Here is a 27003-nt window from a genome sequence, read left to right on the forward strand (position 1 = left end):
GAAGGTGCAATATGAGCCAAATCTTAAATATTTAAAATAAAAAAAAATGTAATTACAATCTTTACCACCAAAATTTACGTAGGGTATAAACACTTTTACATTTTAGTTTTTAGAAAATGTGTATTTATTGTGAGTATTTCTCTATAAATTCTTTAATTTGATTGCTTATTTTTTACAGGGCAAAGAAGAGACATCTCCTAGCGATACTCCATATTTATGTAGGCAACGGGTTTGTGCTAGCACTCTGAGTTTGCCAACATTGTCCAGAGCCGAATTGAGTGAAATGGAAAGAGGTTCGTTACTTGACCATGGAAGATCTTCAATTCATTCGCCACCGCAATCATGTGTCAGACAATGACACCACCACACTACTACCAATTCATAGTATATATTTCTCTTTTAAAAAATGATCATGTACCTTAACTGTGAGAAAAATAGTTATTATTACTTAATTTATTTTATATTTTATAAAAATTTATTTTTTTTTATTTATGTTCTTAGTTCGTGACCTCCAATTTAATTTTTCGTAAAAGAGAAAAATAATGAATAGTATTTTTAATTTTACTTAATTTAACGTACAATGAAATTGTACTATTTTGACGTAGCCTAGCATTTAAAGCTAGAAGCAATTATTAAGGAAATTTATATTTTAATAAATTTTTAAAATAAAAACATTATTTTTTATTATTGTTGGATTATAAGCAATATCCATTAAGGAAAATGTCAGTTTTAAGAATCTTGATACAAACCGGATAAATAAATGCAGTATTTTTAGAGAAATAAAGAAAAATACTTGGTTATCGTCAAGTTTAGATAACCTCTTTATCAGAGCTTTATTTATCCTAGAGCTCAGACTTAATCTACCCACATTGCACGAAGATCTTGTATCTTTATCTAGTTCCTACTTCCCATTCAAGCACATCTTTTTGTGGGAGCCCTGCCTAGCATCATCTTCTTTAAGTGTAACAGCCATTAAAAAAAAAAAAAATCTATCTGTGATATTCTGTGTCAACTTCGAAATTTCTGTATTAAGAAATAATTCTGATCGTTTTCTGCGTTTTGTCAGAAGTTAGTGACACCAGAATTGCCTTATGTTCATTCTTGATTTTAGTAGAATGTTACCAATTTCAGAGGTCTGCGTTGAAAGCTGGAGCTAACTTTCTTGTTCTAGATTATGCACTTGCGGATTACATTATGTCTAGCCAAGATTTGTTAAAAACAGTTAATTATATTAAAAATTTGGTTACTTTTTCGACTCTTTGTTCTCTGGATGTCTGGAATCACCTTTCAGAAGTCCATTTCAGAGTTTAGGAACGTTATTTCCGGAGTTTTGATTGAGATACCAAGATTATGCCAGCAATTAACTTCATGAGCGCCTTATAAACAATTTTCTGTATGAGATGTTGCCAGTGTGCTGGGAGCTGAGTTGAAGACACTCGGTATTCTCTTGTGGATTTCGCATTCCGACAGTTGTTACGTGGAGCCGAAGTATTTAAAACTTTGTTTAAGTACTCCTCTTCAGAATCAGAAATATTTGAGTATTGAGACAAGGAAATGCCTTAGTCTATCTTATTTTATTACAGCTGGCCCTTGCAAAAGTAATCCGAGACATTGGGGTCTTGACGTGGGGCCGCCAAGTACGATCCAGACATTTTGTTACTTGGTTACACTGATGACTTGAACAATATTGCTTGCCCTTTTACGACTCTTAACAAACTTTTTTTTACCCTTATGAGCTCTGCGATTGACAAAAATCTTGTTAAGAAACATTAAGTATTAGAGGACTGGGATGTATGGGATCGAAATGGGTACTTGAAATTGTTCCCTATATGTAAAGTTAATCATGGAATTTTTAGGCTGTTCTACTTAAATTGTAGAAACTAGTCGAATAATATTAAACAAAGTTAGTGTTTTGGGTTACGGAACCATTTTAGAAGCTTAACGATTTCCACAGTTGACTATTCAAATGTTGATTTTTGACTGAACTAATCTGCCTAGCTGTTCTAATACAGGGGTTTTTATTCACACTTTTTTCGCATTTAGTAGCTTTTCTATTGGTACATTTTTTATGATTAGTTAACCAGTACTTATCACCCGGGGGGCGAGCTTTGGTGAGTGTTATGGGAATATAACACGACTCTTGATAGTTTGTACACAGCTTTAGGGTCAGATCTCTTGTAGAATCGCCTTCTAGCGGTACACCAGCGGTTTCCTAGTGAGGATTATAGCTTTTGAACACTAGTGGTCGGTGCGAATTGTAATCTGAATCGACCAGATCATTTTGTGGAGTATGAAGCCCTCGTCTGTGCTCATTCGAGTGCCAAAAAAAAAAAAGGAACCGTAGTTATTAGAGATATTTCCATTCCCAAACCACCATGAAAGGAGATATAACATAACAGTGGATTATATTCGTTGCTCAACAGTTAAATATAATATACATGATAGATTACGTTACTGTAATTATGGTTGCAAATTGTATAAATAACACGATACTTACAATTTGTTCACTCTAGCGCGGGCCGTATTTGGCCCAACTGTGCTATAGGATAAACATTGTAGTTGTTGAAGACGCTACAACCTAAAAGATGAGTCACGGCAAGCGCTATTCATTCGCTTTTAAGTTGAGAATGTTAAGCAACGTTGGTACATCTGTAGAAACCTTCGCATCCCTTCTGAGTGAAAAACGACCAACTCGCCAAATATCACCGTTCAGGCAGTTTATTTACTATTATTATAATTTTGCAGTTCATATCTCACTATCTCCATCATGAGTATAGAATAGCAAAGCTGATGTCTATGCATACATGGAGATCCTTATTCATATATTCGGTTTTGGCCTTAGTCCTTCTTGTCCATTGTGGGGCACGCATGTACTGTCGAAGATCTCACGCCGGTTTTTCCGTTTAAAATGGAGTAGGACGAGCTCATTTTGACTTGAAATGGCCCAGCTTCCCTGAACATATCTGAGGATCTAATCTTGAGTTTTATAAATCCTGACTTCCACAGCTTTAAAGAACACGACTCCAAAAATACTTCTTCAGGAAGAAGAATAATTGATACGCTGCACCAATTTTTCTTTCAATTTATTCCTCCTTTTTTTTTAGTTAGCTTGGAACCATAATAAATGAAGTCCTCCGCCCTTACAATTCTTAAGGGTAAAAGTATGTGGGGTAAAACTCTCTTCTGTTTTTTTCTTCAAACCCTTTCGCGGCAGTTTGCCAGTTAAAGTTCAGGGCTCTGATCTTAGAAAATAGCTCAATTCAATTGTTGATCTATCCAAACAAGATTCAAATCATAAAGGCAGTGCTGATCGTTGCAGAAAGAGAAGTTTAGGACAAATTACCTAGTCTCATGAATTCAAATCGGTTTCGTTCAGTATGTTTTGTAAGTTCTACTTGCACAAGAGCTCCACGAAGGAAGTTTGATGATCAGCAAAAGGTTTCGAAAGCCTTCAAATCATCTTGAACCTCGCCCACGGGTCCTTTGCCATTAACTCTCTATCCTAAACGTACTTAGGGCTACAATGTAAAAAAAAATAATTAGTACATCATCATTAATTGTTCCTAAAATTGAAAATTCCTTCTCTTTTATCTGAATCACAAGCTAAGACTACTAGAATTTTTCGCCTTTACTCTTGTGCTCCAACTTCTTGTTCAAGGCAGGGCCTACAAGCGGGGTTAATAGTTAAGATAGCGGGAAGTAATAAATGAGGAAAACAAGAAAGTTAGAGTTTATTTTACTAGTATCTCAAGTAACCAAAGTATAATTTTTTGCATCCGCTGCATTTCTTCTAAAGTCTACTGACAGCAGTTTCAGTATCTACCGAAAAAGTCTTAGATCTTCAGAGCATTAAAATTTATTATTTGACTATTATTTACACTGGTATATATTTTTATTTATAATGAAGTTTTTTTTTTAATTTTATTTTTAAAAATTTTAAAAGTCTGTTAAAACATTCCCCAAGAGTAAAAATATCATATTGGATTCAAATTTCAGGTGAACAATAAATTTTATCAAGAAAATCAATATTTTCATCACTGCCACAAGTACTTAAAAAATAATGATCCTAATTTTTTTGTAATCCATCTTAAATTGTAATCAATATTGTATATTAGCAAAAATTAAAAAAGAAAAGAAAATGTTCATTAAGGAAAAAAGAACGTTGATGAATTAACAAATGATGTCAAAAAGAAACCTTGCTTTATTATCAAATTACTTAATTATAAATTAATTAATTACATAATTAATTAGTAATAAGTTAATTACAAAAAATAATAATAATTATTGCTGAAAATAGAAAAATGAGATTATTTATCATAGCTGTTAACTTTTGAATTCATATAAAAATACAAAATAAACATAGTTATGAAATCATAATAAAAAGAAAAAATACTAATTGTATAAAATATAAAAGTTACCTAAATATTGTTTTAGAGAAAAACTTGGTGAGTGAAAAATATTAAGACAGATGGTCTGCGAATAACCTAATGACAGAATTTATTTTGGTGCAGTTATTTGTTGTTAAACTCTCCCATGACTTTTTTTTCATCACATCTTAAAGATCTGACAACTAACTTGTCTTCGAATTACGAATTTTTACTTAAAATAGATTGATTTCAATATGTACTCTTATAGTTTCTCCTTTATTAAAATTACTCTGGAAAGAAGTGCAACCTGCCAGTTTTCCCAGAACTACCCTTCTGTAAATGTACAGAATTGTGAGATATATGCTGTAATGTGTGTACAAACTTAATAAACATCATTAGAATCCGTTCTTAAAAAAAATGCCAAAACGGAAACAAACGCAGCAAGGTCACACATCCGGACAACATATTTTATTAAGAGAGAAAAAAAAATGCCTCAAAGTAAATTCTTATTAGAAATCTAGGCTTGCTAGAAATGTCAAAGATACTAAAAAGACGCTGTAGGGTGGAATCCATGTAAACCCTCCCTAAGAGTCACTGAGAGGTAGTTGAAAGTTATGACAAGTTGATGAGTAGGTGACTACTAAGAGTTGTTGGTGTGTGGAAACTTGTTTTTGTTTTACCGTACGCACAAAGGCAATCTCCAGAGCTAGGAACACATAAACATTCAAAGTTTTACATGTATACATTTAGGGTGCGTTCCACTAAGCGACCACAACGATCAAAACATACCTTCAGGCGTTCCACTTGGCGACCGCGGTCGTTGTGGTCGTGGCGAAAACGTCACTAATGACGTCACTATTTTCGCTCACGCGAAGCCCACAACGCCCCATCTATAGAGCTGGGTCGAAGTGGGCGTTCAGAAATATGGCGCAATTTTTAAAACAAAATATGGCGACCGAAAAAATTATCTCATGTAAATGAAAGTATTATTTCATGTAAATAATAGAATGTGTTTCTCGAAAGTCTACAAAAAATAAATAAATAATTAATTACTTATCCCTTTACATACTAAATCACTGAATAACAAAATCATTTACCTGAAATAACTTTTAAATTCTTCATCTGAATAAAAATCAATTACACTGATAGCTAATAATACATGGCCTAAGTTTTCGCTTTTTCCCATTGCGATTTTGTAAAATTGCATTCCACTCTTCATCGGAACTAGATAAAGAACTTTCTAAAGCATTATTAATAAATATCCAACTGTTGCCACAAAAGACATTTTAATTTTATTTAAACGTAAATTTTATAAATACTCCACTAAAATGTAATATAAAAAATTGAACTATATATATTCTTTAAATATAAGTCAACTTTACCAATAATTAATAAAGTTTATTATAACTGCTTATAAACGGGGTTAAAATTAAAAAACAACCTCTTCAAGCTTCTGACTTATTTTCGAGGCCGCCATATGTAATGTTTACATGAACGGTTAAAATGCCCACAGTCCGTTCCACTTGGGTTTTCGATCGCAACGCTCGAAGCAAGTGGAACGGCCAAAACCGCGGTCGTGAGCGTGGTCGTTGTGGTCGCTTAGTGGAACGCACCCATAAAAACAAAAATGACTGCCACCACAAAGAGAGCCACAAAACAAATTTTTTAGAATACCTTACAACCACTTCCTTCTCAAGCCAATCTCTATGTTGAGCCGAAATATCGATCACAATTGCCATTTAATTAACTTGTTATATTATATATAGCCTATATTGAAATTGATGTATTTTGTTATTTGTAAGCCATCTGTGTAAATACATAAATTTAAAAATACATACTTATTTAAATAATTTAGATTTTAGGTCATAGTTTATACACGTTATATATTATAAAATTTCTCGACGGATATTAACAAATACAATTATTATTATTATTTTATTTATTTTTTAATTTTGTAGCGTATATTTTTTTTCTTTTTTAGAAAAAACATCTGGTGTGAAGCCCACACACAACTTTCTCTTACTGCAGTCCTCAAAGTTCTAACTTTACCAATATTTTTTCTAAATTCAATTTTTTAAATAGTTTTATTTGTTTTAACTGTTTTTGGACTCACTATAATAAAACGATGACTAGCGAAGAAAAAGTAACGCCCAAATTCCGGAACCTCTTTAAATTTAATGGATTTTTGAAGAAAAAAAAATCAAAACTTAAGTGATAATCTTGCAAAAAGGAAATACGGGGTCACTTGGAAATTTTGCATACTCACGAAACCCCAAAACACTGACTCAGCAGACAGTGATCTGCGTACGAATCCAGCACGCTGTCCTTAGATTTTCTTCTAGTAATAAGTTAAAATAAAATGATGCTTAAGAACTGTGGAGGCCAATCCCGCGCCCGCGACTAGAAAACAATCTTTCTTTACTTGCGGAAAGATAGTAACAAATTTAATTGTTCCTATGGTCTTGCTTTTCGCAATAATAATTGTTATCATCTATAAAATCAGATTACCATTTTAGATTTTAACCAAATTTGTTTAGTTCGATTCGACCGGTTTCCACACAAATACACTCAATACAATGTGTTATTTCCTGACAAGTCAAATTGTGATTTTTTAAATAATTATTTTAAGAAGATTAGGTATTTCAATTTGAAAGTATAATTAAAAATTACTCATACAAACAAAAACTTGTGCAATCGTTTATTAAGTTTATGTATCGAAATATTTGTCATCTTTTTTTGGAACCAGAAGTATTTGTGAGCTAACAATTCGATGCCCTTCCTACCAGTTATCTTTATAGTTAAAAACTCTAAAAATTTCGTTTCCACTTCTCTATCCAACGAGAAACTTGGTATATATGTAGAATGTAAATTTATATTTCATGTCATGATCATGTAAATTCAATCATATAAAACCTAGACATGATTCTTCTTCCTTGGGTAGGTGCCCGCAACAATAAAGTATTTCATTGCGCATTTCCTCTCAAATAATTGGTCAGCACTACTTGTAGCCATTACCTCTTCCTCCAAGAAAGTAAGGGTTTCTCTGGGCTAATAGTCAGATAAAAGTGATAGACTACAAATGTGTTACATAAAGTAAAAGAACTTTAAATATGAAATGGATAATTGAAAGTGTCATTCCAGTTGGTCGGTAGTTTATCAAACTTCATTGGCAGGTCCTCCAGATTGCACAAATACCAAATATCAAATTTAAACATTCTGCGATTTATCAATTTTTTTGTTATACTTACCACTTCCCTCCCACACACACACGCTCGCACGCAGTGTCACTAATTTCGAGCATCCGCCTTTTCAATTTTAGAGGACGCCTAAAATACGTGTTTCTTGTGAAAGCTGTAATTTACAGCAGTAAGAGAAAGTAAAAAAAATTTAAGTAGTATTAATAGAATAACTGAGGAGTTTACAGTTCTTATAATTTCTTGTATTTATTTATTTAATATTTTGTTAGTTTTGTTTTAAAATTATTATTTGATTTAGAGATCAAGAGTATTTATCCTGATATATTTGGGTGAAACAATTTATGATATAATTTAGTTCTTAAAATTGTAAGGCGAATTTTTAATTTATGTAGTTTTAGTACAATTATATATATATTTATACTTTTGAATTATCTTTTATTTTGAGACAAAACAAGGATTAAATAAAAAAGAATTATAAAACGTCCCAAGATTAAAAGAGAGGCGAGCAAGTTATTTTAAAAAAGTAAAATAAATTCCAGGTATTTATTGTAATACAAATAAGAAACGAAAATTTGAACCCAAATCTCATTGTTTATTTTTATATTGTGTTTTTATGTAAATAACACTAAAAAATAAGGACAAAACTGTTACTTTATTTTTTTAAAATATCACAAAAGTTCTCTATGTAGAATTTGTTTTTTTTTCTTATTCCCTTGAACTGTATTTTTAGTAAAAGCTAATACTACTTGAAATAACTGGTCAAGAAACTATGAAAAAATTCAGAAACATGACTGATTGAACATAATTTAATGGGTTTATAAAAAGCTCTTAAGTCGTGAATTCTATTTCTGAGATTTCAATGTGCTTGCTGGGAGAGAAAGGGGATGCGAGCAATTTGCCGTTCCCGTTATAGGTTTTAAAAGTGAAATAGTACTTTAAAAAAGATGATCTATTAACTGTAATTAAGATGGGATGACTTCGGTGATTAGGCCTCTGTGATATCATACTACTGATAGACACCGTGGCCAAAAAAACGTATTGAGGGACCTTTGGGGGGGGGGTCTAGGTCCTAGGCTGGCTGAAGTATGTTGAGGATGATATGTCGAAATAAAAGTGGAAACGGTGAAGAAAGGCATGTGATCGATATTCCAGGAAAATTTTTTGGAGGCCAAGATTCTTCAAGAACTGTTTAACCAATTTAAGAATAAAAAAAAAGAAGTTTTCTGTGTATTCTGTTTAAGGATGTTTTATGGACCTTGAAAAACCCATTTACATATATGTGGGGTTTTCTAACACGATATGTAAAGTTAGGTAAGTTGTCACGATACATTAGTAATTACACGACAGTACTAGAACAAGAATGTTTTATAGGATAAAAACTGTTAGAATCGAGCTGCTTGCCCATAGATTTTCTGTTTTTAAAAACTTCTTACAGCTCACTGTCCGGTAATGGACAGTTTTGGCTGTAACGAGAGAACACTGTCCGGAGACCGGCCGTGCACTGAAAAAAGCTCTGGGCGTCAGTGACCTCAGTGTTGACGCGTCCCTAATTTAAGGAACAAAAATGGTTGATAGCTGCAGCTGTTTTGACTCAATGTCATTTTTTGTTCGAAACATATATACTTCATTATACTTTATACTAACATACATTATACAGTTTGAAAAACCATACATTACGACGTAATGATACTTCAGATTAAGGGAAGCCTACCGCTATCTTTACTAATGAGAACTGCGATTCTTAGATGTGGTAATTCTGGTTAAGAAATTTTTTTTAACTCGGAATTTTAGGCATACATTTTATCGTCCTTTATAGTATAAGAGTTCTAGAACTGCACATAACGCCAGAATGGCATTTTAATGGAAATTGACCCCAAACCTCTCTTAAGAGTGCGTTTAATAAAATTTTCCTGGAAAAAAGTTTCAATTAAAAGCTGTAGAGCTTCGTCAGTGCTGGAGCTTTTGCTTAGTTTTAAACGAAATTTCATTTTCAAGTTCCAATGAAATCGATTTATACCTAAATAATTTTAATATCTTTTTCTCTACTTTTTTTATTCAACTTGTAAGGAAAAACTTAAAATTTCGTACCTCTGTTACGTACGTACCTAATACTTATTTATATTTGATTACGCCTTCATTATATTAAAATTGCACTTGAATGTGATAAGTTTAAATCGAAAATCTGCCTGATTAGAATACTTCCTTCTTACAACGAAAAAGTATTACGTATGTAACACAGATTAGTAAGTAAAAAGGAAATATGAGGATATTTTTACACTTAGAATTGTACTTTTTGTTCCTTCTACAATTATTATTAATAATAATAATAATAATAATAATAATAATAATAATAATAATAATAATAATAATAATAATAATAATAATGTGTTTATTTTGAAACTGTAGATACAATCATTTTGGTTATATACATACAAAAACACTTGTACATGGACCGTAGTCCGTCCGACAAGTTGACTCTCACAAACTAAAAGAAAAACTTAATAGTATAAAATGAAAAAATTGAAAAACATTAAAAATTGAAATGTGAAATTAAATATAATCTGTAACTCCAGGCTCTCCTTGTGTATTCATACAAATTGTCCCAGCCGAAGTCACCATTCAAATAATTTATCACCCCTTCATAAGATAAATAATTTTCCCCTAGCCATCTGATTCTAAATTCCTGGAGTACGGGACACATACCCAGAAAATGGACAATATTTTCTATTGCACCTGTATTGCATAGCGCACATGTATAACAGGTACCCGATCTGCTGACATTGTAATTTAGATTAAATAATTGGCCTCTCAACTTGAAAATAACCTGCTTCTTGTGAGCATTATAATTATCGTTTCTCAGATAATGCCTCTCACCGAGATTTACCTTCAGCTCCTTATATAAACTGTGAAACTGTGATTTATTCATACTTAAGCGCAAGCCATTCTCAAATTCAGAGCCAACACACTCCAGCAACTTATTTACCGTCTCAACACTATACATCTCCTTGGTAGAGACCGGACAGACTATTTGAAATCTATTATACAAAGTTTGAAGTTCTTTATGCCAGAATAACCCCCTCTTGATAATTTCTTCCGCCAGCATTCTGGGAAGGCGGTCATGCGGCAACGATAAAACTTTATGTACATAATTACAATGCAGCCTAAAAGTGTATAGAAGCAAAGGACTAGTATTCGTTTCCTGGTACATTACATAATTTGGAGTGTTCATTGGCAACAAAAATAGTTTTTTGAGAAAAAAAAGGTTAAACTTCTCCACAGTTTGAGATTGAAGGTAACCCCACACTTGAGCTGCATAACACATTGTGGACCTCATAACGCTGTTGAAAATCTGAAACTTTGCCCGCGTTACGATATTTTCGTTCCTAATTAATTCATTATATGTTGTCATAAGCGCGCGCTTGGACAGACTCAATTTTTCCTCAAAATGCTGGTTTAATGATAATTTAGGCGTCAACGTAATACCCAGGTACTTATATGAATTAACGACCTCTACATATTCCCCATTAAGAGTCCAATGTTATTATTATTTTCAGCCTCCAGAAATTTTAACTAAGGATACAAAAAAATTATTGGGAGGCGACCGACCTCAAGAAATGTGGTAATTCTGGTTAAGAAATTTTTTTTAACTCGGAATTTTAGGCATACATTTTATCCTCCTTTATAGTATAAGAGTTCTAGAACTGCACATAACGCCAGAATGGCATTTTAATGGAAATTGACCCCAAACCTCTCTTAAGAGTGCGTTTAATACAATTTTCCTAAAAAAGTTTCAATTAAAAGCTGTAGAGCTTCGTCAGTGCTGGAGTTTTTGCTTAGTTTTAAACGAAATTTCATTTTCAAGTTCCAATGAAATCGATTTATACCTAAATAATTTTAATATCTTTTTCTCTACTTTTTTTTATTCAACTTGTAAGGAAAAACTTAAAATTTCGTACCTCTGTTACGTACGTACCTAATACTTATTTATATTTGATTACGCCTTCATTATATTAAAATTGCACTTGAATGTGATAAGTTTAAATCGAAAATCTGCCTGATTAGAACACTTCCTTCTTACAACGAAAAAGTATTACGTATGTAACACAGATTAGTAAGTAAAAAGGAAATATGAGGATATTTTTACACTTAGAATTGTACTTTTTGTTCCTTCTACAATTATTATTATTTTCAGCCTCCAGAAATTTTAACTAAGGATACAAAAAAAATTATTGGGAGGCGACCGACCTTAAGAAATACGTTCCAGGTTATTTACTAGTAGCATAATAAATGTTTTATACAATATTTCTTAGAAACATTTTCATTTTATTATTTATTTTAAGGTGCTGCTTAAATAAAATAAAAAAAATTAAATAATTTAATTGGAGCGTTTATTGAATTAAACTGCACCCAGAGCCTACCCTACTGTACATAGAAAACAGCTGTATGCTACAGAGTAAGAATACGCCTTCTCCAGTGTTGTGTGGGTTATGTGTCATAGTGTTGTGTTTCAATGTTTTTTTAAGGAATGAAATAATTTAATTAATAAAAAAATTGATAATTTACAAAGTTAATAACAAAAATAAAAAAATAATTTTGCTCAAAACTAACAGTGGCTTGCTCATATAAGAGGTACAGATTTTTTATTATTAATTTACTTTGTTAACCTAGGAGTGAACTTTCTATAAAAAACCTCTTGTCAAGAGAGCTTACTTTGAAAACTTGTAAATGGCATTAAAATTTATGCGCGATTGGTCTTTTAAACTATAATTAGCCATTTAAGTAACCATTTTAAGTAATCATTTTATAGAGTTCAAATAATCACTTTTTATATTATTCCTGAAGTGTTTATAAATATATATATATATATATATATATATATTTTCTTGCTGAAATTTGTTTATGATTAACTTGTTTGTTGGTCAGTTTTATAGTTCGACTATTTCCCTTCTATCGTTTCTGTTTATACGTATTTTAGATTAGATTTATTTTTGACTTATTTTCAGCGTATCGTTTTTTACGGATAAATTTTTATTGTTGTGTAAAGTCGATTTTTTATTACCCCAACTTTTAAAAACCAAATGAGTAAGCCAATTTGTTAAAAATATTATTTCACTTGTTATCTCAAACTTTTATCTATCATAGCAATGTTAAAAAATAGATTATTTGAAAAAGTAAAAACATAAATCAAATAATTTGATTGATAGGACAGTCTGGCCTTAAATTAATATTAAACATTTATTTTTGTTTACAAAAACGTGACTCGATGAATACATTTTGAATATATAACTCTCAAAGCCAAGAATATTTCGTTATGTAAGTTTTGAATTTTTATCTCGGGAATATCAAAAGAAACAAAATCCTTAGAAACGCCTATGATTATTTAAGATATTGGTTTAATAAATATCTCTAAATTTATTTATTTTTTTTTACCATATCTTTCATATATTTTTCTGTTCTGTCCAACGTAGTTAGTCTCGTATTTTCTTGGTTGCAAACATGTTATGTCTCGTTATTTCTTTATGTTTCAATTAGTTCAACTCCACAATAATGATTGACTATGCGGTTGAGTGTTATTAAAAGAAGCTAAAAGATGCCACCGATGTACCGGTTTCAGTTGTATAATTTAGATTAGGATGGTAGTAGTTAGGCTGTAGTGAGAAATAGCAAAAGGCCTGAATCAGGGAGTGACAGAGGATGACGAATGTGGTTTAAGAAGTTTTTCAGTGCTGGATCGCTTTCCTATTCTGAAACTGCTATGCCATCATCTCCAATTGCTTCGCATGTACATTAAGTTCATATGAACTGTAAAACTGTCCAAAAGGCTGGAGCTTAATCCCTTTGGGGCCTACCAATTCAACTTGAGTTAAACTACCTCAAACACGTAGTCAAGTGTTTTTTTTGTTGTTTTTTTCTTAGATAAATGTCCCTTTTTTCTGTCTTCAGTCACCGAACAGATGCACAAAAAATCTGGAGAAGGTTAGGAGAAATATTTAATCCCGTAGCTTTTTCTTAGAGTATCCGAAGGGGTTACAGTTTTGGTTTAGGTTGCTGTATTTGTGGAACACCGTACTAAGATTAATTATTATTAACTCATTATTTGCAAAACTTAAATGAGTGAGATTTTGATAGTTCATGTCATTAAAATCATTTCTTATTTGGAAGATAAGTAAGTATCTATAATGTACGAGAATGGAAAAGGCTCAGCGCGTTGTGCAATACCTATAAGCACCATTTACAATGAAAATACGTTCTTCAGAATCCTTTGGAAATCAAATTCGTAGACTTATGTGCTGAAAAATCTTGTACACAGAAGATTCATTTATTAATGTAAGATAAAATATCAAAATTCAGGAAACGAAAATAAATTTTATTAAATTTCTTTATATTTTTTTTATTTTAATGTTTTAAGGCGTGTCAACATCTGAGGTTGTTGGCGCCCGGAGCTTTTTTCAGTGCACTGCACGGACTCTAGACAGTTGTTCTCTCGTTACAGACAACACTGTCCATCACCGGACAGTAAGATGTAAGAAGCTCCTAGAAAGAGAAAATCTATGGGGTTAGCAGCTGGATTCAAACCCGGGACCTCCGCGTGGGAATCCAATACGCTAACCGCATAGCTAATCCCTTCCCTTTGGCAACTGATATTTTTGAAAAGTAATTTATTATAATATTTAATTTCACCCAAATTTGTTTCAAAATATTTTTTGTTTTGTTTTTTAAGTGCATATGAAACGCGACATTTTTATTATTTAATATAGCTTCGTTTTTTTGGTTTTCTGTGTGAAAATGAAATCGTATAAATGAAGTAACTGTAATTGGGGGATTAGATGAACTTAAGTAATCCAGGGAATAACCACGATGCATTGGCCAGTTCCTAAATCCTACTGTTCCCACCCCTGTCTGGAACAGGCCCTCAGAGTTTTTTTTTTTTTTTTTTCTCCAATACTTCTAAAGATCATTTTTTAGCTTAACTAAAAATAACAAAAAGCCTTACTTAAATCATTTTAAAACTTTTTTTGTTTACGATTTTTTTCTTTTAACTTGTACATTCGTTACGCTAAAACGTTTATTTAAAACATTTTTCCAGTAAAATTCTATTTCGGAGACTTTTGGTTTGAGGTTTTTTGGAATTTTTCGCTCCAACGTTTTGTTTCAGACTAACGTGCGGTCCTAATAGCTATTATGAAGAAGAGTTAGCACCCCTAGGCAGATCTCCTGTTCCCTAAAGAACTGCAGCCAAATGGTTTATTGTACCATCTTTAGGGAAGAATAAATGTGGTGCTAAAATTTCGAGTTTGTAGAAAACTTCTCAATTGTAAGTAACACTTCTCTGAATGGACTCTCCTTTTGTACAAAATTTCCATTTTCTCTATAATGGCTCCTCTAATGTTTTCTTCTTATTTATTTCCACTATTTTCACATAAATTACAAACTTTTCTTTGGTTTTTAATTTTTTTTATTTTAGGAGAATTTTTTTAGGGAATAGATTTGGAATTAAACTCCCTTCCAGTATATTGCACAAATTTACAATTAATCTACATATTTTCAATGTAATAATTTAACAAACTAGGATTATTATTTTTTTTAATTGGAGTTTGAAGAAAAAACTTTATGTTACATCCTTCAGAAGTATAGTAAGAGTGAGGGTATTTTCTGCAGTGTTTTTGGTATTCCGTGTTTGTTCGACTCAGAAAAAGACCTGTAATTTTTGGTTGAAATTAATTTCATGAGAGTTGATTTTCTGAATCTTAAGGATTGTAGTCAGATTAGAGGGCATACAATCATGCATGCAAGGCAAGCAACGGATGTTTTTGAATTCTTTTTGTATTTTATTAATTTCGGGCGAAATTATTAGTATTCATTTTCTTGTCAGAATTCATTTCACAATGTTCACTCTTTAAAAACATGTCCAGAATTTTCGATTTGTCCAAGGTTCATATAAGGGCTGACGAATAGCGTCACTGTGTACTCAAAGAGGTGTGGTGATGTCAATCTGTCAGGCTCTGTCCTGTGTATGAAAGTTAAAGTGTAAGGATATGTAGCTGGACGCTTGCGATTTTATAAACTCAAGCATGGAAATGTTTCTAATTACGGCAATAACTTTCCTCAAGATAGTCAGATAAGTTGACTTTCAAACGAACTAAACCATAAGTGGGCTTTACAGACTTTTCTTTATTAATAATAAAAGTGCACTTCTGTCTCTGGACAGTGTTTTCTCCATAGAGGCAACTTTGTAAGTGGCATGGTTAGAGAGTGAGCTGCAAGAGCCTTCTTCAATGAGAAAAAAGCTAAGTAAGGACAGGTCGCTGGACTTGAGACTTCCGATTGGGAGTGCAGTGCACTAACAATAGGAATTCCTTCCTTTCTAAAATGTACTTCAGATTTATTTCAAATCGTATTTCAAAAAAAGGTACGCACTCTGCACTTAGCGTATACCACCTCTTATTGATTTTGTACAGTTATAAGATGCAAACTTTGTAACTAGATCTCAACTTACTTATTGTCGTGATAACACTTTTCCTAAAAGCTTGTCTTTTGAACCACTTAGGTCATTTGGGCTTCATAGACCTTAAAATACACCTTTGTTGCCGTTATTGTTGTCTGCTTGCCATTCCTTCAATGGTAGCTTTGCAATCTTAGATCTTATATTGGTAACAGGTAATATAATCTTCCATTTCTCCATTGTTGGTCTTTGAGGGTGACAATAAGCTGTACGATCTCTTGTTCGATATGATTGTTGCCGGAAATGTGAGTTCATAAATTTTTCAATTTGTGTGGCGTATACTGTAACTAATAATGATGAATGAGTACTTTTAATCGGACATCGTTCAAATGTACTACATTTTCCTCAGAGCAGCGATCTATTCGCTAATATATTGATACGTCCTCTGCTAGTTGTATTAATGTGCAAAAATTATGACGCATAGCATATACAACACAATCTACTCGCTTGGTTATTTATTTTGGAACCACCATAAGCGTGGTTTGGGTAATGGATTGAGACAAAAATCTTCGAAATCACTACGCTTCCTAAATTAATTTTCTAAAAATCAAAAATTAACTTTTTCTTAACGGGCTGTGTTGTCCATCAAATGACCGTGCCCTTCTAAACCACCCTTGACCAATTTTTTTGCCCTTAGCCAACCTCCTCTTGGATGTTTCACCCAGCACCTTTTCTACCTCTTCAGTCATCCTTTCAAACAAAAATGGTTCTACATTCTATAATCGATAAACATTCTAATCAGTTGAACAACTTGCAATATCCCTACTGTCGTATCTCGCTATTAGCAAGAACATCTCTGCATATACCAGGTGCGACAATCTACTAAATATCATCACATTGGAATTAATTACATATAAATGCTCTGATCCACTTTCTCAGGAAGGAAGACGCCTGTCGTAGACCAAGCTTAATTGATTGAGATGGACCCTAGTAAAGGGATCCAAATCATTCAAGTCACCGTACGCTCCCAATTTTTTTTTCCAAGCACATTCCCTAAATTTAATATAATTAATAATTAATAATCTTTATTTATAATAACATAAATTTGACAAAAAATTACTTCTTGTAATGAATGTACATAAAGGCACTATGTTGGTTGTACAACCGTTACAGAGTGGGAAAAAAAAAAACATATACTTATATTCAAAATAAATAAAAATACAAACTAAAAGATGAAATAAGTAAATTGTACGAACAAAAAATAAAATAAACCAACTTATGGTGATAATAAACTAAAATACACACTTTAATGAACAACAACACAAAAACAAACAAACAAAATCAAAATTTCTTCTTCTTGGTTTTATTCAATAAATATGACATCTATACAATATTCACATTTCTTCGTAAATATGCAGATTTACAATAATTGACTAGTGCCATCCAGTCTTTTCCATTCAGTAAACCGACCATCTCTATGGTGGACAAATTGGTTCTTTTATAACATTTATATCTTAGATCACCATACGCTGGACATTCAATCAAAAAGTGATGCAAATCTTCCACAACCTCCATATTACACATTGGACACACATCGAATTCATCTTTAAATGGACAGTTGTTTAATTTTATTGTACCACTTCTTACTCCAATGATCCATCTTATATGGTCCAAGGACATATTACTAGTCAGGTAATGACCATCCTCCAAATTGAATTGAAGCACTCTATAATGCCTATAATATTCATTGTCAGCTACACCCTCAACGAATTTGTTTTGGAACCGTGCCTCTAAACGTATTCGAATATTCCGGAATACACCATCCCACTCAGAAACATTACTAAGTGACAGGACAGTTTCCATATTTATACTTTTCATTACTTTTTTAATATGGTTAAACCAAGATAAGTCCTGCTTAATCACTTGCACCGCCAGTTTCCTAGTGAGACAATCCTCAGGAAGGTTCATGATCTTAATAATATAGTTGTGGTGCAGTTTTAATGTGAACAAAAATAGGGGTAGTATTCCGGTCTCTAAGTGCAAGAAGGCTGTTGGTGTGTAATTGGGCAACCTGAAGAGTTTTTTCAAGAAAAACCTCAATAGTTTTTCGACTTCGACATATTCCGTTCCCCCCCAAATCTGTGCCCCATAGCACAGGACAGATCGACTAACACTATTGAATATCCGATTTTTAGAATCAAATGATACACATTTATTTTCAATCAATTCGTGCCAGACAGAATTTAACCCTAACTTTGCTTTATTAACTTTTCCAATTAGGTGTTTTTTAAACGATAATTTTGGGGTAAGAGTAAGCCCGAGATATTTATAGTTATTTACAACTTCAATTTCTTCATTATCAAAGTACCACTTTTCTTTTCGCGATCTTTTACAACCATTACCAAAAATAACTATTTTAGACTTACTTAGATTGATATTTAAATTCCAAGTGCTGAGATATTTATTGAGACAATTAATCAGCCTTTGCAGGGATTGCGTTTCCGAGGCCAGTAATACAATATCATCAGCATAAGCCATGATATTTATCCTCTCACCCTCAATCAGTACACCCCCACCATCTAGGTAGTCCTCAATGTCGTTCAAGAATAGTGAAAACAAAGTAGGGCTTAAAACACAGCCCTGCTTGACGCCTGTAGTCGTTTCAAATGCATCGGTTAAACCGTTTTCATACCATATTTGAGAGTAAGTATAACTCAACAAGCCCTTAATAGCATTCACCATCCTTGTTGACAAACCTAAGTTATGTAGTTTATAAAATAGAGCCGCTCTATCCACATTGTCAAATGCAGAAGACAAATCGACAAAGAACGCATATACTTTTTGTCGCTTCTTACTTAATTTTAAATTTACAATATTAGCTAAATTAAATATATTGTCAATTGTCGAACAATTCTTCCTGAATCCTGCCTGAAAGTCCCTCAAGATCCCCCTCTCTGCCCAATCAGTTATCCTTTGTAACATAAGCCCAGTGTATAATTTACTAATTGCATTGTTGAAGGAGATACCTCTATAATTGGAAACATTGTTTATATTACCTTTTTTATAAAGAGGGAAGATTATGGAATTCTTAAATGCCGAGGGAGTATCACCACAAATGAATATTTCATTATAAATTTCCAAAAGATGATATTGAAATTCTGGTGTAGCATTTTTAAAAAATTCGAAGGGAATGCGGTCTAGACCAGGTGCTTTACCATCCTTAGCTTTCATAAGAACATTTTCAAGTTCCACTAGAGTAAACGATTTGTCTAGTTCATCATTAAACACATAAGGTTCGGCATACTGAACACTAAAAGCGCCAATCTCATGAGTGTATAAATTTGAAAAGTACTCTACCCACTGTTTTGCAGTAATATTTCCCGTAAAGCGGTTGTCCTTCTTTCTGAATCTCCGAACTGAAGCCCAAAAAACTTTCGTATTCGAAATATTATTAATTTTATTTACTATTTCCGCGTAATATTCAGTCTTCTTGGACTCACAAACATTTTTATACAATTTATTATGATGCAAATACCCTAACTTATCTTCCTCTAGATTTGTTTTTTGATATTTTTTTAGAAATTTAAAAGAATTGGTTCGAGAGTGGTGGCAATCTTTATCAAACCAACCTTCCTTAAATTTTGACTTTTTCGGATTCGGGTTATATTGCGATGACCGTTTTATAATTTTACAAAAAAAAATTATTTTCTGTTCAGTGCTCTCAGTTAGATAATTGATAGAGTTAAGGAAAAATTGCAATCTTTCTTGATAGTTTACCTTATTTTGTTTTTTCCAATCTAGTTTGGGGCAAAGAGGGAGGATATGGTTATTGTCAGCATAATTATGAAAAAGTATGGAGGTCACAATAGGCATATGGTCCGAATATATTAAAGAGTCTACCCTAAAGTCTGTTATTAAAGGTAACAATTCTGCATCCACCAAGGAATAGTCGATCACTGAACTGCCATTTGCATTTACAAACGTCCACTCACCGCTAAGGTCGTTTTTGGTTCTCCCGTTCAAAATGAATAATTTAAAATCGCTACACAACTCCAACAGTTTCAAGCCATTATTATTTACTATACAATCTTTAGAATTTCTTTTATAATTTTCAATCACATCACAGTTAACAAAACAATTTTTTGATATTTTCTGATTATTCCCAACTCTACCATTGAAATCACCAATTAGAAGAAATTTCATATTATTATTTTCTAAGACCAAATTATACAATAGATTAAAATCATTTAACCAGTTATTACAATTTAGGTATATCGGAACAATGTGAACAGTTTTATTAATATTTATCTCTACTAAACTAAAACCAGAAATTTTTATAAACTTAACATACCTCGATAAATTTATTTTAAAACCATAAACATGTCCTCCAGAAGCTCTTCCTTTCACTGAATACCTTTTAGCTGGTATCCAAATTGTTTGAAATCCATTAAATTTATGTTCGAATAGACCAATTTCTTCTTCAGTAACAAATGTTTCGAATAAAAAGAATATATCAAAATTTCTAATATAATCAAAAAATCCAGTTGCATCCGCTTTACCCTTGAGACCTGCCACGTTGTAAGCCAATGTATTCAGGGAATTCTCAGAAAATTGTAACTGCTAAGAAGTTGCATCTCCCTTCTTTCTACTACCTGATTGACTGTCTTTTCCACCACAAATATTACTTTCTGAAGTTGACCGACTTCTGAATGAAAAACGTTCTAAATTTTGTTTTGCCTTATTCTTATCCATTTCAGATTTGTTTTTCTTAAGGCCGAGGTCGGAGTCACATTTTGCTGGAGACATAGATAAGAGCCGTTTTTTATTTTCTGTATGATTATCCTTCATTCTGTAGTTATTATCTTGCATTATAAGGCGGTCATATTTAAGAACAGCGTATTTGCCACTTCTACGAGCCTCCATCATTTCTGTTTTAAGAAGTTTCCTTTTTTGCTGAACATCTTGGGGAAAATCATGGTCAATGTATAACTTTGTACCTTTCAATTTCCTTGCATTTTGGAGAATAAGTAGCTTAGTACGATATGTTCGCAGGCCCAGAAGTATAGGACGTGATTTATTGCCTCTATTACCCAATCTTCTAACAAAATCTATATCTTCTGGAATCAATTTTTGGTTTAATTCATCATCAACAAAATAACAAACAAAATTTTCCAACTCCCAATAATCATTAAAATCTTCATCAACTCCAAATATAATAATGTTTCTTTTGCGAATCTCTCGTTCAGTATGCCCAATTCGCGTATTTAAGGATTCTACTTTCTTTTCTCCTCCATATCTTCGTTTAACTCAGCTCTTAGCTGCATCAACATATTTTTCATTTCATTCATCATATCCACATTAGACAGCATTTTAATAAATGAAAACAAATTTAAAAAATTGGGAGAGAAAAAAGAGAAATGCTTATTAATTTTGTTAATAAAAAAAAAAAAAAAAAAATTCAGAATAACTGTGGTAGTATAGTTGTAAAGAGCGTCTGTAAAGCGATAGTATTATTTAAAGTTCTGGGTGCATAAGTCTAACTCATGCACGTCTGTTTGTACACAGCCTCACTGCCTAGTACTCCCACCACACTGCACTTTATCTTCAGCTAATTACTCACTTATTTAATGTACAATTATTTCTTCAATAAATATTTCAAAACCTATTCATATGATTGTATTAAAACTATACAGTAACAACAACTATAACATTAACTACTTCTCTGCCAAATTTCACAGAAAAATCACTAATCAAACCACCAAAAAAATTGAAATTTTATAGAGACGATGTTCACTTGTTAAAAGCTGGATCCCCACCCCCAAATTTAATATAAAATTAAGATAAAAAGAAAACTATTGCGCTGACTTCTAATTGATTACTTGGTCAATTGCTAAACAAAAATGTGTTTAGTTAAAATGCAAAATTTGTATTCTGCGTGTGTAAAATATTCAAATTTAAAAACTAATGTCACCTCTTTCAAATTTTATGTTGTGCGGGTATTATAAATTATTTCAAAAACCAACGATTTCTTTTACTGCGGGAGGGTGGTTCTGGATTGTGTTGCACTTGTTGATAGCAGATTCTTACTGTGTAGTTTTGTTCATTTTTTTTTTTTTATCAAATTTATTTTCACTCCTTACTATTTCATTGGTAGACCAACTAACGAAAGTTCAAAATAAAAAAAGGACAGTAAAAGTCACAGTCACACGGTTAGGTACAATTCCCATTCTAGTTTTGTGCATTTCAATCGACTTGGTCTTAGCTTTAGTGAAGTGTGTAGGAGAAAAATTTATGCAGTTCACTATGCTCTTCTTCTAGTTTAATTTTTTTTTTTCTTTTTTATACCAAAAGCAACAACAAACCAATGTTTTTTGTTTCAGGAGCTTAGAAACAATAAAGAAGCTTTTTTCATGTGAACTCCTTCAAGTGCTCACTCTCTTTATGTAGAAGGCGTTTCATTCACATTCCCAGTTAGAAGTATATCGTTCTTAAAATAAAAGGCCAGAAGAAGTTTCTTAAATTATCTCTGAGGGAGATAATTTTTTCCTTGTTACCATTGATTCTGATGCTCAGGTGATTGAATTTATAAGTAATAATCTATTAAGCAGAAGACATATATCGCAAAACGTTTTTTAGTTTTATTTTCCATTACTGCTTATAAGAAAAAATATCACAATATAGTAAAAACACATTTTGTCGTTAGTTTTCTATGGGGTTTTATCTGTGAGATATGGTGCCAATATAGTTAACAACTATATTTATTAATTTAGAAACCGGGGTTCTAACCTTTTATCCTCCAAAGGACCTTTTGACAGTGTGGGAAAAGCTTTTATCAGAGTAATTAATTCCCCAAATCATAAGGTACTATTATTATAACTTATTTTGTTTACCTACTCTATTGAATTGAGTTTTTTCGTATGAAAAATGTACATCTTTAGCTTTATTTTCACTGTGGGTAGACATGAGGAGGTTCAGTTTTGTTGCTTTTACGTTCGCGAGAACATTACCAAAGAAAAATATTGCGTTTTCTTTCTCCTGTTCATTCATGCAAGCAAAACACTAAAAATTACAATAGAAACTTTAATTGAATCTATAATATATGATTTAGGGTTAGGTTACAGTTTAGAAGCCGTATATTGGATACGCTAAACTTTCCAGTTTGACATTATATGAACATTTCTATTCACAATTACTATTTTTGGCTCAACTTTTGCCCACGACCTACTACTACTTTAAATATTATTGATTATATTTATCACCTTGTATCTAATTGACTCTCTACAAATTTGTACATCTCACCTTTATTAGATGGACGGTTTCCTTGAAGTCTGTGAATGTACCTCTAAACGGTCTGAGGTCCCTAGGTAATGAACCCATCGCCTAGAACTACACAAAAATAATTCCTTTAAATCAATAGCGCTCGCTAAGTCTTCAACGGCAATTAATAAAAGGCTTATTTTCTAACAAAAATGTTACTTAGTACTGCAATTAATGTGCTTTACTTGCTTTATTGTAAAATCTACAGAGCATGCGAGGAGTGGTCCAAAAATAAGAGCATTGCCAAATCATTGTTGAGGATTCCTCATGTCGGAACATCAAACCAATACTGTATATTCATATTGGATCTCATCTGTCTTGTTCTTTGTTTGGTGTCGGCAGCCTTTCACTGACTAGGTTAATTGCAAAAACAAAACGCCTCATCGTCTGTGAATTTAAACCAGGTTGATTAACCATTTAAAAAAAAGCACGTGCTTAGGGCATCAAGGGAAATTGGTACCACAGAAATTTACAATGGTCATGAGCCATTACGTGCAATATTACAAATGATGCAGCTGTAACTAATAATATCCGTTAAAAGGAACCTTAACATTAAATGTATGTATGTGTATGTATATTTATTGCTTTTAGAAATACATCATAGCAAAGAGTTAGAGTACTCATTTTACACACCTTAACATTACACCTTAACATTAAATGTATGTATGTGTATGTATATTTATTGCTTTTAGAAATCTCTTTAACAAAAACTTACAGTTTAAAAAGTTAAGTATAAGGGTTGATTAAACGCCAAAAGGTACACAAATCAGCAAGTACCCAACATTTCATTAATACTTCATTGATATTATTTAAGTAATTTTACTGCATTAATTTTCATTAATATTTTTTAGAATTCATTAGATGTCACAGACCCTTATGCTGGCCATTTTCATCTACAAAATATATGTTCAAGTAGCACTGTAGATTGATTGTAGTATCTATTTATCTATAATAATCAAACTATTAATCACAGGTTAAAAAAAAAATCATAAAAAATATGAGGCTAAAAATTCAAAAACTGTTTTTAAAAAATGCTTACACCAACATACATCAATGATTTTGCTTATTTTATTTATTTATTTTTATTTTTAAACAAAAATATATAAGTTCATTCTTCGATTAATGTAATTGTTACTTTATGTAGTAGTCAAACGTTTATAATAATAGGTAATAATTAATCTGGCTTTATCCGCAAATAATATAGTTTTCTTCAATTACATTCTCAATCTAGGTATTCTTCTAGGTATATATGTAATATAAAATAAATAAAATATGCATAAATAAAATTAGGGGGACTAAATTAAATTACAATTGAGAAATGAATAATTATTGTTGCACAATCTACTTGTTATTAACTGTGTGTTATTTGTGCTCACGAATATTTCGGTAAGACGAATTCAATACTAAAATATTGTTTTAAATCCTCCGAGATTCAAATTTAATCAGTAGCCGACTCTAACTTTGTCTTTTTCTACTTTAACATGCATGTACAAATATGTGACAACTTCAGAATAAAGCATATTAAAGATAAATCAGAAGAATAATTTGGAATACAGTTAAAATAAAGTACCTATTTAATAACGAAGTTATAATATACATTTTATCATAATTATAACAAAAAAATATTATGAATGAACTGGCCAGCATAAGGGTCTGTGACATCTAATGAATTCTAAAAAATATTAATGAAAATTAATGCAGTAAAATTACTTAAATAATATCAATGAAGTATTAATGAAATGTTGGGTAATTGCTGATTTGTGTACCTTTTGGCGTTTAATCAACCCTTATACTTAACTTTTTAAACTGTAAGTTTTTGTTAAAGAGATTTTTGTACCTTTTGGATAGATTTTCCTTTTTGTCTATTTTACAAAGTTACTTATCTGCTTCACAGATTTTTTTAAAATTTAGAATAAGCAATTCTATCATTATAACCTGATAAGGTGTTAAGTCGGAACCATAACTACCATTGGAGAGATCTTTTTAAAGAATGATTATAGTTGCCATCCTCAATAACAACTTTTTTGAGAAAGCGTTTTGAATAAAATAGGAAGGTATTTATACGTAAATAGCAAAATTAAATTGCGATTTAAGTACTTCCTTTTAAGAGGAGTAAGAAAAATAAACTGCGATTACAGTACTTCTCCCTAAAAGGCTGAGAAGCAAAGATTTTGAATCGAACGACAATTCCTTGATGTAAATCGGTTCACTCAGTGATAATTTTATCGATTGCAATACTTCCTCTTAGTAGGTGTAAGAGCATGAAGGCACTTCACACCCACGTAGAGGAGCTTTAACCACTTCTTCGTGCTAAATTTTATCAAAATCGGCATAAGCGATATAGAAATATTGGTAATAATAGTTTTAGAATGGGCCTTATTTGGGTGGGGCGAACTCCCCTCCTTATGAGGCACGGCGTCGAGACTTTTAAAGTTCAAATCTGTACAAAATTTCGATTCGATTGACACTTCATTCATGAAAATCGGTTCACTTGTCGATAATTTGAAACGATTGCTATACTTCCCCTTAACAAGTGTAAGAGCAGATCGTCGCTTTAATGTTACGTAGGGGAGCCCTAACCCTGTCATCCTACCAAATTTTATCAAAATCGGGCTAAGATTTACAGAGTAATTAGTAATAATAATTTTGGAGGGGGCTTTACATAAAGGGGGCTAACTCCTCTCCCATTCAATGTACAGCATCGAGACCCCCAAAAGGCACATCTACATAAAATTCCGAATCGAATGACACCTCATTCATGAAAATCGGTTCGCGCGTTTAGGCGCTACGCAGTTTACAAAAAGGTAACAACAACAAGAAGAAGAAGAAGAACAACAACAACAACAATTTCTGAAAATGCCGTTTTTGCTCATTTTCGGCAACTTTTTTCTCGAAAACTATTAGATCTGGGTTGTTGCAAAAAAATTACAGTGATAAAGGAGGGTTTGCCCTATAATTTAAAGAAAATTTGGGAATTTTATCTTTTATAGAAAAAGAGAAAAAAATTGTCAAAGTTGGGTGTTTTTCAACGTTACGCTTTTTCGTGCAGTTTTTGACGATCAACCCTTATACAACTGTCCTACCGGACAGTTTTAATACATCATAGCAAAGAGTTAGAGTACTCATTTTACACACCTTAACATTACACCTTATTTTACACTTTAACATTAAATGTATGTATGTGTATGTATATATATATTTATTGCTTTAAGAAATACATCATAGCAAAGAGTTACAGTACTCATTTTACACACATTAACATTACACCTTATTTTACATCTTAACATTAAATGTGAAAATAACGAACAAATTTATAAAATAATATCTAGGGCACTCGGAGAGTGTCGTTTGCTAAGAGTCACAGAATTTAAGGGAATATATTTTTTAGTGCAGTTGCATAAGGCAGTTGCAGTTGCAAATGAATAGGTAGTGAGTTTGATTATTCTACTCTGACATTATTTTTCTATCTTTCCAAAACGTTGAAAAATCCTAATTTTGGTCAATTTTGTAATTATCCAAGCAAAAATAAGTGTTCAAAAAAGGAATTAATAAAGGTCAGTAATCTCTGAAGAATTCTTTTTCTATTCTATTTCTATTTGAAATTGAATTCTATTTGATATGACGTTTTTTATAATACCAAAACTGTATGATGGAGAGGTTCGACGAGTGAGGTGTCATT

At 32.0% G+C, this 27003-nt stretch overlaps 2 protein-coding genes across 10 annotated transcripts in view; both read left to right on the forward strand.

Moving 5' to 3' along the window:
- ZnT63C (solute carrier family 30 member 1) overlaps positions 1 to 8046 on the forward strand; it is a 44865-nt gene extending 36819 nt beyond the window's left edge. For 5 of the 7 annotated variants that reach the window (XM_074137967.1, XM_074137970.1, XM_074137965.1 and 2 more), the window contains one exon: positions 179 to 8046. In XM_074137967.1, coding sequence (XP_073994068.1) covers positions 179 to 358 — 180 coding nt within the window. In that variant the 3' untranslated portion in view covers positions 359 to 8046. The remainder of the gene's footprint in view (positions 1 to 178) is intronic. The other 2 variants (XM_074137968.1, XR_012461407.1) reach the window with 2 other exon arrangements.
- A 3990-nt stretch (positions 8047 to 12036) lies between these two features.
- Positions 12037 to 27003, forward strand: part of Synd (protein kinase C and casein kinase substrate in neurons protein Synd) — a 40827-nt gene continuing 25860 nt past the window's right edge. The window contains exons 1-2 of one of the 3 annotated variants that reach the window (XM_074138476.1): positions 12037 to 12193; positions 22388 to 22580. The gene's annotated coding sequence lies outside the window, so the exon portion shown is untranslated. The remainder of the gene's footprint in view (positions 12194 to 22387; positions 22581 to 27003) is intronic. The other 2 variants (XM_074138478.1, XM_074138477.1) reach the window with 2 other exon arrangements.

Source organism: Rhodnius prolixus, unplaced genomic scaffold, assembly GCF_049639745.1.
Source record: "Rhodnius prolixus isolate KJV_2025 unplaced genomic scaffold, Rpr scaffold_11, whole genome shotgun sequence".
Taxonomy (NCBI): Eukaryota; Metazoa; Arthropoda; class Insecta; order Hemiptera; family Reduviidae; genus Rhodnius; species Rhodnius prolixus.